This window comes from Tasmannia lanceolata, unplaced genomic scaffold (assembly GCF_043159265.1).
Source record: "Tasmannia lanceolata isolate RefF3 unplaced genomic scaffold, GAP_Taslan_0.1 ptg000037l, whole genome shotgun sequence".
NCBI lineage: Eukaryota > Viridiplantae > Streptophyta > Magnoliopsida > Canellales > Winteraceae > Tasmannia > Tasmannia lanceolata.
In genome coordinates, this window is record NW_027518714.1 from 21,696,068 (window position 1) to 21,711,323 (window position 15,256).

At 46.0% G+C, this 15,256-nt stretch overlaps 1 protein-coding gene across 1 annotated transcript; it reads right to left on the reverse strand.

The window, feature by feature from the left end:
- Window positions 1–11,305: 11,305 nt before the first annotated feature.
- On the reverse strand, window positions 11,306–14,859 carry LOC143861316 (uncharacterized). Its single transcript, XM_077372254.1, has 4 exons — window positions 14,377–14,859; window positions 13,877–14,235; window positions 13,183–13,627; window positions 11,306–11,434 (listed from the first exon to the last, which is right to left on the reverse strand). The coding sequence occupies exons 1-4, from the start codon at window positions 14,857–14,859 to the stop codon at window positions 11,306–11,308; spliced, it is 1,416 nt and encodes a 471-aa protein (XP_077228369.1).
- Between the last annotated feature and the right edge of the window lie 397 nt (window positions 14,860–15,256).

Here is a 15,256-nt window from a genome sequence, read left to right on the forward strand (position 1 = left end):
AAACGCCAAGTACAATAAGGTCCACCTATCATACAGCACAGACCAATAGATATTATACAGAGTCGGTGAGTAGTACTTTTCTGAAAATCCACTATAGCCTACCTTGTTCGAAGATCCAACTTAAATAGGTTGTGCCCTAAAATCATCTCTATGATCTTAAGCTTTGATCCATAGACATACACCACAATATATAAATCTCTACATATTGAAGAATTAGGATCATCCTATGGAGATGATGATTGGGGCATGGCCTATTTATGCTGGGACCCATTAAGTGAATGGTTTGGATCTTCGAACGACTTGGACACCCTGCCAAAGCAAGCCGACAGGGACACGGTTACCGACTCAATCCCTATGCTGTAAAAGGCAAAGGCCCCAAGTGTTTTTTTCAAAAAATATACAGAAGAGATTACAATTTTGATTGGGAAATGATTTCAGCACAACTATGTTTTGATACATGCGCTCATGTATCTTGTCTTTTAGCATTTAATTGTGACCTAAGTGCTTTTTGGGAACTATAAAAACCCTTTTACACCTCTTTAAATACTAAAAGACAAGGAACATGAGCCTCTTGTATCAAAACATGTTTGTGTTGAAATCATTGCCCTTTTGATTTTGCTTGTAAGATTTTTTGCTGACATACATTGATTCTTTGTTTACACGAGAAACTGTGCCATAATGGAGAATAAAATTTTGATGATAGTACGGGCCCGGAGTGGGGAACAGCAGGCTACCATGTCTTCATATGGCATGGTATCAAGAGCAATGGTCCCTCCTCTCATCAGTACCATTAGGGTAAGCAAGATGAGGAGAAGGATATGATCTCTCAACATATTTGGGCATGGTTAGCTACCTTGATTTTTTTTCATGAGAAGCTAGTGTCTCCAAGTCGTTAATCGTTTGAGAGGAGTAGGTCAAGTGAAGTGGCTAAAAATCAGAAAGCTAGTGTCTCCAAGTGATGAGAAGTGGCTAAAAATCAAGAAACAAAAAACTCTACCGAAAAAAGGGTCCGACTTTTTTTCTTGTTTTTAGCACTTCTAACCCTCATCTCAATCGTGCCCTTTCAAATCTCTATATTTTCTCCCGCCCACCCTACATACCCTTCTCTCACCACTCGGAGACACCAATTTATCATGAACAAAAAAAATCTTGGCTGTCGGACATAGGTAAGGATAGCCATCTTATTCTGCATTATCTTCATTTTTCAAGGAGGAATTCAAGTTATAGGAATCTTCACTAGGGCTTAATATTGTTACATCCTGAGCCCCAACTTTAATTCAACCTAACCATCCATCCGATGGGCCAAACATACAGTCCGACAATCCTTACATAATAATTTGTATCATTGTTCTTTGAATGCGCAGAGTCAAACCAATGACCAAAATACACGTCATTGGATATTAGATTGTCCAATTTGTGCCAATGAAGATCTAAAATAAGGTCTAGTAGATGGATGGTCATGATCAATCTGAGATGGGGCCCTCTATGTTACAGTACATGTGCCTTACCTTGATTGATTCTTGTGGGTCCCATCAAACCAGTATCTTTATCGAGCAATCATAACCGTCAAATCAAGAGCCTTATATCAGGAAAAAGTAAAAAATTAACTCTTACAATGCCCTGTTCATCAATTGATTAGATTCATATGATCAGACTTGATTATGAGCCATGGCCAATCACAGGTAGGGCCCAGACGCGGGTGACCCAAGTTAATCCAATGTCGGGCCCACACACATGCTCAGGTGGGCACGTTATACATTATATTTCGGGAGATGATCAATTCGCACGCACTGTAGGATGATCCGCACCCCTCTCAAAGTGATGCTTTTGACGTCAATTCACACGACAGAGGTGCGAATCATCCTGCAGGGGGTGCCAATTTATAATCTCCCTATATTTCCCGTTCAATTTCTATCAAATGCTGTGCAAGACAATGAAGAATGGCATTGGGGTGAAACGCCATGATGCATTGATGTCTAGCAATAGTTGCTTGTTCATTGGCCGTCCTCTAGAATCCTGAATTCCCCCTTGGCAGATCAAGCCAATCCTTTTCAATTTTAGGACTGGTTCAAGGAAGCTGTTTGGATACGTGGATTTTTAGAATCCAGGTTTTAATGTGAAATAGTGTAAAATTCTAGATTTACGATCCATTATCCTGGGTTTTAAGTAAGAGATCCCGGTTTAAGAAATCTCTCCCCCATCCCGAGATTTCTAAAACCTGGAAACATTAGACGATCTCTTACTCTCTTGACGGAAAGAAGGGCGAGAAATCAGAAAATGATGGACGGTCTCCCTCTTCTCTTGTCTTCCCTCCAGGATTTTGAGGAAATCCATGAGCATGTCCTCACCGCTTATAATTTGGACAATCTAGAAGTGATCCCAACAGTAGAACGTAGATAGGTCACGACCCAAAAAAAACCTTCCGGGTAAGGTTGCAACTCGAGTCGGGTTTTATCCCCTGAAAATACTCTGGGCTTGGTTTAAAGAAGCTGGATTTTGGGCTGGCAGTTTGATGTTGAAAAACTGGAGGCATCCTCGGGTTGGTTAAGGTTTGAAAGGGAAAAACCCGACCATTAATTTACATTTATTTTTGAAATAGTATTGAATGGCCCACAGCATAGGATGTTCCAAACCATCCATTTGATGGGCCATAACGTAAATAGGTTGTGCCACAAAAATCATTTCCATAGGATGATCCCGACCCTCCTCCTATCTATAGAGGTTTCCATGATATGCATTTCCTAAATAGATCGCAGGGCTAGGATCATACTAATGAAAATTATTTTTCGAGCACAACCTATTTACGATATGGCCCATCAAACGGACGGTTTAGATAAGCCGAGAAGTTAAATGATGAAGGGCCTTATGAACATTGTTGTTGGATCAAATATCAAGGGCGGTACCTTAATCGTACCACCTTTACGTGTTTACACGGCCCTTGGGCATATAATTTCTCCATCCTATGGCGAAAGCTGGACATTAATTTTTGAAAAAGAATGCAACATATAGCTTACACCATATAAAACTTTTTTATATGGTGTAAGCCCTTATATTACCATATTTTTCAAAAAGTACTGCATGGACTCTGCACTATAGGATTATCCAAACCGTCCATGTGATGGGCCATAACGTAAATAGTTTGTGTCTAAAAACAAATTTCAAGAGGATGATCCCAACCCTCTGATCTATAGAGGAACTGCATATTATGGAAACCTCTATCGGAGGGGTTTTAGTAATATGTTGTGAGGCCAACCATGTTGTACGCCCCATAATGTTGGGTCACCAAGAAGCAGCATGCGTATAAGATGAGTGTAGCCGAGATGTGAATGCTTAGATGGATGTGCTGCCACACAAGGTTAGATAGAATTAAAAATGAAGACATTCATAAAAAGGTGAGGGTCGCACCAATTGAGGAAACGATGAGAGAGCACCGCTTAAGATGGTCTGGAGATATCCAACGTAGGCCTTTGGATGCTCCTGGTGAGAAGAGGCGGCTCGTGCCAAATTGATGGAGTAAAAAGAGGTAGGGGCAGACAGAAAACAACTTGGGTAGAAACATTGAGGAAAGACTTGATAGCTAGGAACATAACAGAGAACATGACCTTGGATATGATAGAATGGAAGAAAATGATCCACTTAGAAGAACCCAACTAGAGCCGAGATTAGAGCCGGATAGATTCCTTTCACCTTCTTAATGAAATTTTTCTAAAGGATTCATTTAGCCGACCTCAACTAGTTTGGGACAAAGGATTTGTTGAGTTGAGTTGAGTTCAGTCGATCGGCTAGGATCATCCTATCGAAATGATTTTTGTGGCACTACCTATTTATGTTGTAGCCCATCACATGGACTGTTTAGATCATCCTATGATGGAGTCCGTATTCTACTTTTTTCAAACGGGATGGTAAGGGCTTATACCCAATAAAATCTCCGAAAGTACAAGCTATTACTTTCCTTTGTTAGGCAATCTCTCTCTCTCTCTCTCTCTCTCTCTCTCTCTCTCTCTCTCTCTCTCTCTCTTGTGGGTGATCTTCATCTGCAAGTTTTCGACAACGAGGTATGTTAGTTTTTCTCATCTTCGTATTTTATCTGTTTCGCTTCTTTTTTCAAAGCCCCTAATTTACAGAAGAAGAGAATGATTTTTTCTCGGAACAAGAAATCGATTTTATCTATGTTACAAACCCGAATCGGTTCGTAACGTGATTGATCTTCTTAGAGGGAAGATCGGCTTCTTGATCCACTTCGAGGGAATGATTAATCCTCCTTTGTGCAAAAAGACACAATTCTAGGACAATTTCTTCATTCATTGATTTCCATTACAGTAGCATGTGTGCTTATATAAAGCACTCCAAGATAAACATAGAAAGATCTTATGATAAATATAAAATAACTAAATAAAGATTATCCTAATCTAAATTATAATCTATCCAGCTACTAAATAAATACCTAAATAACTAAATAAATATTATAATCTATCCAGCTACTAAATATGTCAGATTTTACTAGATCTGATCTTATTCTCTAAAATAACAAGATAATTTATTCCATTCTAATTGGGACCCATCTAGGCACGTATCAATCTACTTCTTCTCCTTCTTGAAGAAGAGATTATGATTTTCTTATTAGGGTTTTCTTCTATAGATTTTATCCCCTTATTCTTCTTGTTAGGTTTCAGATCCTGAAAGGGGGGGAGGGGGGGGGGAGAATCCCTTTTGACCCTGTACAATATAGGTTTTTTTTTTTTTTTTTAAAAAAATTCCTTCTTTTTGTACAATATAGTTTTTTTTTAACTGCATAAATTCTGTACAATATAGTTTTTTTGTACAGTATAGTTGATAGAACACCGTTCTATCAGAAAAGAAAATAGGGAAGAAGATGATAGAGAAAAGGAAAAGATTGAGTGAATTCGAGGAAACTCGGCCTCCAATATGATAACTGCACTAAATCTGATTATTCCCTGCTCAAAAGCCATACGGCATCTACATTATATAGAAATTAGGGGAAGCAAAATAAGGAAACAAAAATCAGCAGAAAAGGGAAAAGGAATTAAGGAAACCTACTCTAATATGGCAATACTTAAAGAAATAAAAATAATCTAATTTAGGAAACCATTCTAACATTCCCCTACCCTTAATTTCAACCTTGTTCTCAAGGTTGATTATCTTCATCATCGTTGTCGGAATAGCTAGCTGGCTCGATCATCAATGGCCGTTTTTGTCTGCAACATGACCCTTATGCTACTCCTCATCACAGTGCCAACATAATCCCTTAGTCGTTCAGCCCTTGAGTTCCTCTTCCATCAATCGCTTCATATGCATGTTACGACCCGTGAATTCAAAGGGACCTTCTCGAAGAAGATTAGGGGGTCGGCCAGTAAAGCCATCATACAAATGTCGACTATCTTCATTTAGTCTTTCCTCGTGCAATCACACATAAGAGATAGCCGACGTCATCATGCGAGGACGATACATCTTGACTTCCTGCCTAATGTCTGGACGGAGTCCTGTGACAAACGTCCCAACCAACTGTGCTCCAACCAGTCTCTGGTTCGATTTGAGAGTCGTTCGAAGTGACCTTGATACTCCAAAATAGTTGTTGTTTGCTGTATTTTTGCTAGCTCGCCATGGACATCTTTGTACCAAGATGGACCAAAACGAGTTTATGAATTCCTTCCAAGTAGGAATTCTATTACAAGTTTCTTCAAACCAATCATACCATTGAATATCATCTCCCTCGAGATTGATAGAAGCGATTGTGACCCTAGGATCCTCTGCCGTCTGATGGAATCGAAAATATCGCTTCGTTTGAGACACCCAGTCAATCGGACCGCTACCACCCACTGCGGGAACTCGATTTTAATCCGAGAAAATTTTTGATCTTGATCAAGATACGTTTCTCCACCTTGATTATCACGCTCATTGATTCAACGATCACGGAAGTTTGTAGCGCCTTGTTCAGACTGATCCTTGTGCACAATATTAGATTCAGACACAAGATTAGGTCTATCTTGCGTGGTCATCACTTGAGGAGGATTCGGAATTTGAGAGACCAATTCTCTAAACATCTTCATTATTTTCTCTTCGAAAGCTTGGAATCTCGAATCGATCTTTGCATCCAACTTCGCTTCCAAGGCTTGTTCTTCTGATGACTAACCATTCTTTTTCCCGGCAGCACTGGAATAAGCCTTCAAATCTCTGATACTGAGCTCGTTCTTTTGAAGACGCGTCAGAGGCATCCACCAGGAAAGTGCTATGATACCAGCTTAATAGAACACCGTTCTATCAGAAAAGAAAATGGCGAAGAAGATGATAGAGAAAAGGGAAAGATTGAGTTAATTCGTGGAAACTCAGGCCTCCAATGAGTTAATTCGAGGAAACTCGGCCTCCAATATGCTAACTGCACTAAATCTGATTATTCCTTGCTCAAAAGCCATACGGCATCTTCATTATATAGAAATTTGGGGAAGCAATAAGGAAACAGAAATCAGTAAAAAAGGAAAAAGGAAATAAGGAAACCTACTCTAATATGGCAATACTTAAGTATAGAAAAATAATCTAGTTTAGGAAAACCATTCTAACAATAGTGATCCTGAACGGCTTCAATCTTCTGTACAGTATACCCTTTTACAGCTCTTAAATATAAAGGACAAGAAACATGAGCGTCAAGTATCAAAACATGTTTGTGTTGAAATCATTTTCTTATATATATATATATATATATATATATATATATATATATATATATATATATATATATATACAGAGAGAGAGAGAGAGAGAGAGAGAGAGAGAGAGAGACACTAGTGGGAAAACCCGTGAGTAACAAAAAAAAGTGTGCTTTAAGATGTTTATAACTACAGCCTGTGCCTAGAAACAAAATATGCAATTTGGAAATACAGCCCGAGCTTAGAAAGATGGCAAAAAAAGATGTCTATAAATTAAAACTAAAAAAATAACATCCTACTCAAAAATTTGTTACATTATGAGATTACTATTTGTCCCTATCTTGAGGGTAACCCCAATCCCAAAGGCTGGAAATAATATTGATGCAGCTTGGTCTATCATCATGCTGATTTTCATCAAGAACTGATTAAAATAAAAAGATTAACGATGATAAATTTACTTGTCCACAGAGGCCTCTTCAAGAACTGTGCGTGGTCTGCATGGGCTCGGTGCTTTTCAACAGAGCGAGACCGTGACCTCCGGCGGCGGTGGGGCTCTGTATGGGCATGCCTGGTTCTGAAGTGATGGACTCGCCTGGTGGAGTGGTGAGTCCGGTCTTCACCGTGGCGCGCTGACTCTCCCCTGTGGATATTCGACCTTTCCTGTACAGATCGTGGAGCTTCCGGAGGATGTTGGGGAGGCGCTTGTAGTAGCTGCTGGTATTGACCGACAAGAGTCGTCATTTGTTGAAAGAGAGCTTGAACTTGATCCGGAGTGGGCGTGGGATTGAGGTGTTCCGAACGAGGTGGGCTCTGTTCTGCTGTAGCAGAAGTAGCCACCACCTGTGAGGCGATTCGCTCACTCCGGGTCCTGCGAGGTAGCACGGCTCGGGTAGTCCGTGCGGTTGGTACCCGAGCATTCCTCCGTCCTGCCATTTTGTAAGGGGATTTGAACAGCTTTTAGTTCGTAGTCCCACGGATAGCGCCAATCTATTAGGCCTAAAATCGGTAACAGATACGACAGTGACGTCAGAGCTGAGCTGGAGGACCCGAGGAGCCGAAGTGAAGAAGCTGAGTCCTGCGCAAGAGCAAACGAGGTCAGAAGACCAACCCGGAGTCGTACTCCGGACAGGCCCTTCGACACTCAAGTCAGTATGAGCAGGAGTGCAGAGCGAGTTTAAGAGTGGTGGGTGAGAAGTTATTACCCTCGATTTTGAGCTCTGGAAGGTGTCGACCTGTTATTACCCTCGATTTTGGATTACCTACCTCAGGACAGGTGTCGACCTGTTATAGGTTTAAATTTACCTACTCTTTAGGAAATTACCAGATTGCCCTTGTGCAACAGTTGGGCCTGTGGTGGGCCATCTCGGGGCCACGTGTCGACAGCTAACTGGCTGTTGTTTTTTATACCCCATCAGTTGCCCCCCAGTTCTCCAAGTCATTGTAGTGATTTGCGGAAGTGTGGTGAGTTACATTTCTAAACGGGGAGAGTCTGTCCGGCGAAGCTGTTTGTCTGGCCAGGAAATTAGTCCGGAAATTTTGTCTGTCCGGCCTGGAAATCAGTCCGGAAAATCTGTCTGTCCGGCCTGGAAATCAGTCCGGAAAATCTGCCTGTTCGGCCTGGGAATCAGTCCGGAAAATTTGTCTGTCCGGCCTGGAAATCAGTCCGAAAATTTTGTCAGTCCGGCCTGGAAATCAGTCCGGAAAATCTGTCATTCCGGCCTGGAAATCAGTCCGGAAATTTTGTCTGTCCAGCCAGCAAATGAGTCCAGAAATTTTGTCTGTTCGGCCTGGAAATCAGTCCGGAAAATCTGTCTGTCCGGCCTGAGAATCAGTCCGAAAATTTTGTCTGTCCGGCCAGCAAGTGAGTCCAGAAATTTTGTCTGTCCGACCAGGAAATCAGTCCGGAAAATTTGTTAGTCCGGCAAATCCGTCTGTCCGGCTTGGGCCGGACAGATTTTTGTCGCGTAGCGGATGCACCATATTCTGTCCGGCTTGGGCTGGACAGATTTTTGTCGTTTAGCGATAGCGCCATATTCTGTCCGGCTTGAGCCGGACATATTTTTGTCGTTTAGCGATTTGCGCTGTCCTGTCCGGCTTGGGCCGGACAGATTTTTGTCGCGTAGTGGATGCACCATATTCTGTCCGGCTTGGGCAGGACAGATTTTTGTCGTTTAGCGATTTGCGCCATATTCTGTCCGGCTTGGGCCGAACAGATTTTTGTCGTTTAGCGATAGCGCCATATTCTGTCCGGCTTGGGTCGGACTGATTTTTGTCATGTAGCGAATGCGCCATATCCTGTCCGGCTTGGGCCGGACTGATCTTCTTGACGGGCACAATCGTTTTAGGAGTTAATCTGTACACGAGCACCTTACGGATGTCCCTTAGCCCCTTGGAGATACGCGCGTATTTGCTTACGCCCTTGCCTCGAAGTGTGTGTCCGACATTAATGAAAGACACGTGGCACCATTCAAGGGCCCTCGAACTGCGCGCCCTTCAATAAATGCGAACCGCCTTAGCCAAGGCTTATAAAAGGAGGGTTTTTTACCTTTCACATTTCACTTTTACTTTCGCTCTCCTCTTTTTCTTTCTTTCTTTTTCTGCCTGCTCGGCTCGGTTAGCTCGAGGTTGTGATCATCCGCGGATTTAGGAGCTCTTCTCTGTTCGGTCCGGTAATTTTCTTGAGCGCGTCTTTTATTCGTTTCTTTTCCTGCGTTCATGTCCTGTAGTAACTCTAGCTCTGAGTCCGGTTCAGGGGAGTTCTCTTCCAGTAGCTCAGGGTCTAGTTCGTCAGGGAGGACCCAAAATAATCCGACCAGGACTCCCAGGCCAAATATGGCAAGTCCCGATGTTAGTGTAGAAATCGTAGATAGTGAGGACGGGGTGATTGAGGACGAGGTGATTTTAGATCTAAACACCACCCCGCTTCCAACGGATAGTTATCTCCGAGCAGAGGCGAGTGTTGGTAGTGACGCCGCCAAGGCGTCCACAACATTCCTCCCGGGCCAGGCCGTTGAGGTCGTAGCTAGGGCCCGGATGGATGCCAATCCCCAGTACAACACCCAGGCTCTTTACGAGGAGAACATCTTTGATGAGTCCAGGCTGGGAGACATTAGGGATAGGTACATTATTCCCCCAAGGTTTGGGCTGAGGACGGCAATAGAGGGAGATAGGGCTTCCAGCAAGAGCTCCGGCGTCTGTATATACGATGAGTTGTTAAGGGGCGGGCTCAGGTTTCCTCTGCACCCATTTTTTGCCGCGGTCCTTCAATATTACGGGCTGGCTCCGGCTCAGGTTGCACCGAACTCCTGGAGGACGATGATCGGGTTCATGTACCTCGTCCAGGGCCGGCTTCAAAGGAGTTTGTCTGTGCCGTTATTCCGTGCGTGTGCGCATTTGAAGAGGCATAAGGGCAGGGGTTGGATCTACATTAGCCAGCGTCCGGAGGTGAAAATGATCACTGGCATTCCCTCTTCCATACACTTATGGAAGAACAGGTTCTTCTACGTCGAGGACAGGGAGTCCACCGAGCCCTGGCCAGTTCCTCTAAAGTGGGACATCCCAGATACAATTGCGATAAGCCGCAAGCCGCTCCTTGAGGGCAAGGATATGAGAACATTCGCCCTAGTCCGTGAGGAGCTGGACCGTGAGAGCCTCATTCACTGTGCGGAATTTACTGGGGAAGCGGTTCTGGTCGGGCTTGGCCTTAGTACTGCGACCCCGGCACATAAGTGGCTAGTCCTGCTTTTAAAATCCTTTTCCTCTTTTTTTGCTTCTGACTGGTTTTGTTCGTCTATGTTGTCTTTCAGAGATGCAGAAACAGTCAAAGATAGAGAAAGTGAGGCAAGGAGCCTTTGGAAGGGCCCAGCAGGGCCAGAAAAGGAAAACCGCGGAGATTTCGAGTCCTGCTCCGCCCCGGGACACGCCGCCCCCCAAAGCCAAGACTACAGTGAAGTTGGTCGGTGCCTACGACCGGGGAGCAGGGTCCTCAAAGTCGGGTGGAACATCCACTGGAGCCCTTCCTCCCCCGGCGAGGTCTGGGGATAGCATTTTTCGGCCCAATTGGGCCGTTTAGAAAAATGACTCCGGCCTTGGTGAGAGTCGGGTAGCAGCGGAGCTCGTCAGCATGATTTTCCTAGGCAAGGACAAGCTCCAGGTTCTAAACGAACCTCTAGCTGCGGCGGACGAGGCCATATTTTCTTCCCTTTACCAGGTAAGATGGCCCGTGTGTCTGCTTGTTTTGTCTTTTGTTTTGCTTTCTCATGCTAACACTTGTTCGCCTGCAGATTGGATTGTACTACAACGATCTTCGGAAGAAGAGCAAGAAGTTCTCCGAGGCAATAACTAAGTCCGAGGAGGAGAGCGGCCAGCCGATGAAGGAAGCAGAGGAGCTCCAAAGTTCCATCGGAGAGAGGGACGTGGAGAATCAGCGGCTCAAGGAAGAGTTGGCCGCCCAGAAGCAAAAGGCCGCCGAGGCCCTCAACGCACAGAGGGAAAGAGCCCGGGAGAGACATATAGCGGCCATCGAAGCGGCAGTTGAGGAGACCGTACAGAAGAAAGAGGACGAACTTATCAGTTTGTCTAGCGAATCCTACAAGGTGGGATTTTTTGATTGCCTTGATTAGGTGAACGGATCCAACCTGCTGTCATCTTGACAGGCCTAGTTCTCCCTGATCCATTGGCGCCGGAAGACGACGAGCAGGGCACTGCCGCTGCCGCAGAGGTCCCGGTGGAACATCCATCACGGGGTGGTAGCCACGGGGTGTCTTGAGCTCCTGTTCTTTCTTTTTTTTGTAATGGTCATTGGAGACCCAACTTTTGTAATAGCCTTTTGAGGCCTCACTTTTTTTTGTAATGGCCCTTCGAGGCCCTACTTCATGAATGGAAATTACATCTTGCTATTTATTGTCCATTCTCCACTTGTCTGCCTCCGGCTATTACTGTTTGACTTTAACACTGTGGGCCCAGAATGCTCCGGGTTTCCAAGACAGTTTGGTTTTTCTGTCCGGGCCTGTTCCTGACCAGGAGTGCGCTCCCGGTCTTTGCGGAGACGAGCCGTGGCGAACCAAGCAGCGAGTACCCTAGTTTTAGTGAACTGGGTTTCCAAGTAGCCTTGGTTTTTGCTGTCCGGGCTTGTTCCGGACTAGGAGTGTGCTCCCGGTCTTTGCGGAGACGAGCCGTGGCGAACCAAGCAGCGAGTACCCTAGTTTTAGTGAACTGGGTTTCCGAGTAGCCTTGGTTTTTGTTGTCCGGGCTTCTTTCGGACTAGGAGTGCGCTCCCAGTCTTTGCGGAGACGAGCCGTGGCAAACCAAACAGCGAGTACCCTAGTTTTAGTGAACTGGGTTTCCAAGTAGCCTTGGTTTTTGCTATCCGGGCTTGTTCCGGACCAGGAGTGCGCTCCCGGTCTTTGCGGAGACGAGCCGTGGCGAACCAAGCAGCGAGTACCCTAGTTTTAGTGAACTCTGTTTCTAAGTAGCCTTGGTTTTTGCTGTTCGGGCTTGTTCTGGACTAGGAGTGCGCTCCTGGTCTTTGCGGAGATGAGCCGTGGCCAACCAAGCAGTGAGTACCCTAGTTTTAGTGAACTGGGTTTCCAAGTAGCCTTGGTTTTTGCTGTCCGGGCTTGTTCTGTACCAGGAGTGCGCTCCCAGTCTTTGCGGAGATGAGCCACGGCGAACCAAGCAGCGAGGACCCTAGTTTTAGTGAACTGGGTTTCCAAGTAGCCTTGGTTTTTTACTGTCCGGGCTTGTTCTGAACCAGGAGTGCGCTCCCGGTCTTTCCGAAGACGAGCCGTGGCGAACCAAGCAGCGAGTACCCTAGTTTTAGTGAACTGGGTTTCCAAGTAGCCTTGGTTTTTGCTGTCCGGGCTTGTTCCAGACCAGGAGTGCGCTCCCGGTCTTTTCGGAGACGAGCCGTGGCGAACCAAGCAGCGAGTACCCTAGTTTTAGTGATCCGGGTTTCCAAGTAGCCTTGGTTTTTGCTGTCCGGGCTTGTTCCGGACCAGGAGTGCGCTCCCAGTCTTTTCGGAGACGAGCCGTGGCGAACCAAGCAGCGAGTACCCTAGTTTTAGTGAACTGGGTTTCTAAGTAGCCTTGGTTTTTGCTGTCCGGGCTTGTTTCGGACCAGGTGCGCTCCCAGTCTTTGCGGAGACGAGCCGTGGCGAACCAAGCAGCGAGTACCCTAGTTTTAGTGAACTGGGTTTCCAAGTAGTGCGAGGAGATTTGCAAAAGAGCTTCTATCATTCACATTCAATATATATTTACAGTCATTTTCACGCCGAGTTGTCTACTACTAATTGTATTTTCGGAGGTTCTTTGAGTTCCAAGCATGGGGTAATAGGTGCTCCTCCAGCGTCTGCAGCTTATAACTCCCCGGGCGAATCACCTCTTTTATTCGGTACGGCCCCTCCCAGGTCGGGGAGAGTTTTCCGACCTTCTTTGGTTGGGAGATGGCAGCTTTTCTTAGGACTAGATCCCCTGCTCGGAATTCTCTGGGGCGTATCTTCAAATCATGATAGTTGGACACTTTCTGCTTGTAGGCGGCGGCCCTGATTCGGGATTCTTCCCGGGTTTCTTCCAACAAGTCGAGATTTGCATGGAGCCCATCTCCATTGAGTTGCTCATTGAAGTTGGTGACTCTAGGAGATGGGGCGCCCACATCGACGGGTATTACGGCCTCCGTCCCAAAGGACAAGTTGAATGGTGACTCCCCCGTTGATGTGCGCGGGGTGATACGATACGCCCACAGGACATGATAAAGTTCATCTGCCCATCGGCCAGCCTTTTCGTCTAGCCTCTTTTTAATTCCCTGAAGCAGGATTCTGTTCGTTACTTCCGTCTGCCCATTTGTCTGAGGGTGCGCCACTGAAGTAAATCTCTGCTCGATCTTCAAGTCAGAGCAGAATTTTCGAAAGTTCCGGCAGTCGACTTGTCTACCGTTGTCTGTTATCAAGATGCGGGGTATCCCGAACCTGCAAACAACCGACTTCCAAAAGAAGTTCTGCACGTTTTGCTCAGTGATCTGGGCTAGAGGTTCGGCCTCCACCCACTTGGTGAAATAGTCGATGGCCACTACTACGAACCTGCGCCTTCCGGAGGCTGGTGGAAAGGGGCCCAAGATGTCCATCCCCCATACTGCAAAGGGGAGTGGGCTGATGATCGGGGCCATGGATATAGCAGGTTGGTGGATGGTGGGGGAGAATTTTTGGCATCTCTCGCACCTTCTGACTAGATTCAGTGCGTCTTGCCTTAAGGTTGGCCAGTATAGGCCTCTCAGCAGCACTTTGATTGCCAGGGCCTTGCCCCCTAGGTGTTCCCCACAAATTCCTTCGTGCATCTCTTGGAGGGCGTATGCGGCGTTGCTGGGCCGGAGGCACTTTAGGTATGGGAAGGTGTACGACCTTTTATACAAGCTCTCACCATCGAGGAAAAATCGGGCTGCTCTCTGTGTCACTTTGCGGGCTTCCTTCTTGGCTTCGGGAAGTTTTTCACTAAGCAGGTATTCAATAATTTCATCCATCCAGCAGGACTCGTGTTCCACCTGCATTACTTCAGCGGCCTCATTTTTTATACTGGATTTCTGTAGAAACTCCATACATATAGTCCCGAGAGTGGTGTATCCGGATGCGGCCAGCTTAGACAGCACATCTGCTTTTGTGTTTTCTGTTCTGGGGATTCTGATGACCTCAAAACTTTTGAACTTGCTGGATAACTGGCGGACCTTGGAGAGGTATTTGATCATACGCTCATTGCGGGCCTCATAGACCCCTTGAATCTGGTTTGCAACCAGCTGAGAGTCACAGCATGCTTTCAACCTTTGGGCGCTGGTCTGGACTGCGAGATTCATTCTGACGAGGAGGGCTTCATACTTAGCCTCATTGTTGGACGCGCGGAATCCGAACCTTAGGGCGTAATCTAAAGTGAAGTTGTCAGGCTCGGTGAGAATCAAACCGGCTCCACAGCCACCCTTGTTTGATGATCCGTCCACGTACACTTCCCTGAGCGGTTCAGTGGTCGATGGATCCTGTTCTACTGGTACGGGGACGATTTCTGCTTCAGTCCCATCTTCTGTTCGCTCGTCAGTTGTGGTTTCCTTCTCCATAGCCTGGGTTTGGGCAATTTCAGGTTCAGTGCTCTGCTGGGGGATGGTGCATTCGGCCACAAAATCTGCCAGCACTTGAGCCTTTATCGCTGTTCTAGGCATGTACTGGATATCGAATTCGCTTAGCTCCACGGCCCATTTCACGAGTCGTCCTGAGGTGTCCGGCTTATGGAGAACTTGCCTGAGCGGCTGATCGGTCAGGACCTTTATTGTGTGGGCTTGAAAATACGGTCTCAACTTCTTGGTTGCCATGATCAGGGCGTAGGCCAATTTCTCGACCCGCTGGTACCTGATCTCGGCATCATGCAGGACCTTGCTGACATAGTAGACCAGTTTTTGTTGGCTGTGTTCTTCACGAACTAGGACGGCTGCTAGAGCCATGGGGCTCACGGACAGGTACAAGAGCAGCTCTTCCCCCGGTTCCGACTTTGTCAACAGCGGTGGAGAGGACAAGTACTACTTCAACTCTTCGAATGCGGTCTGGCATTCAGCTGTCCAG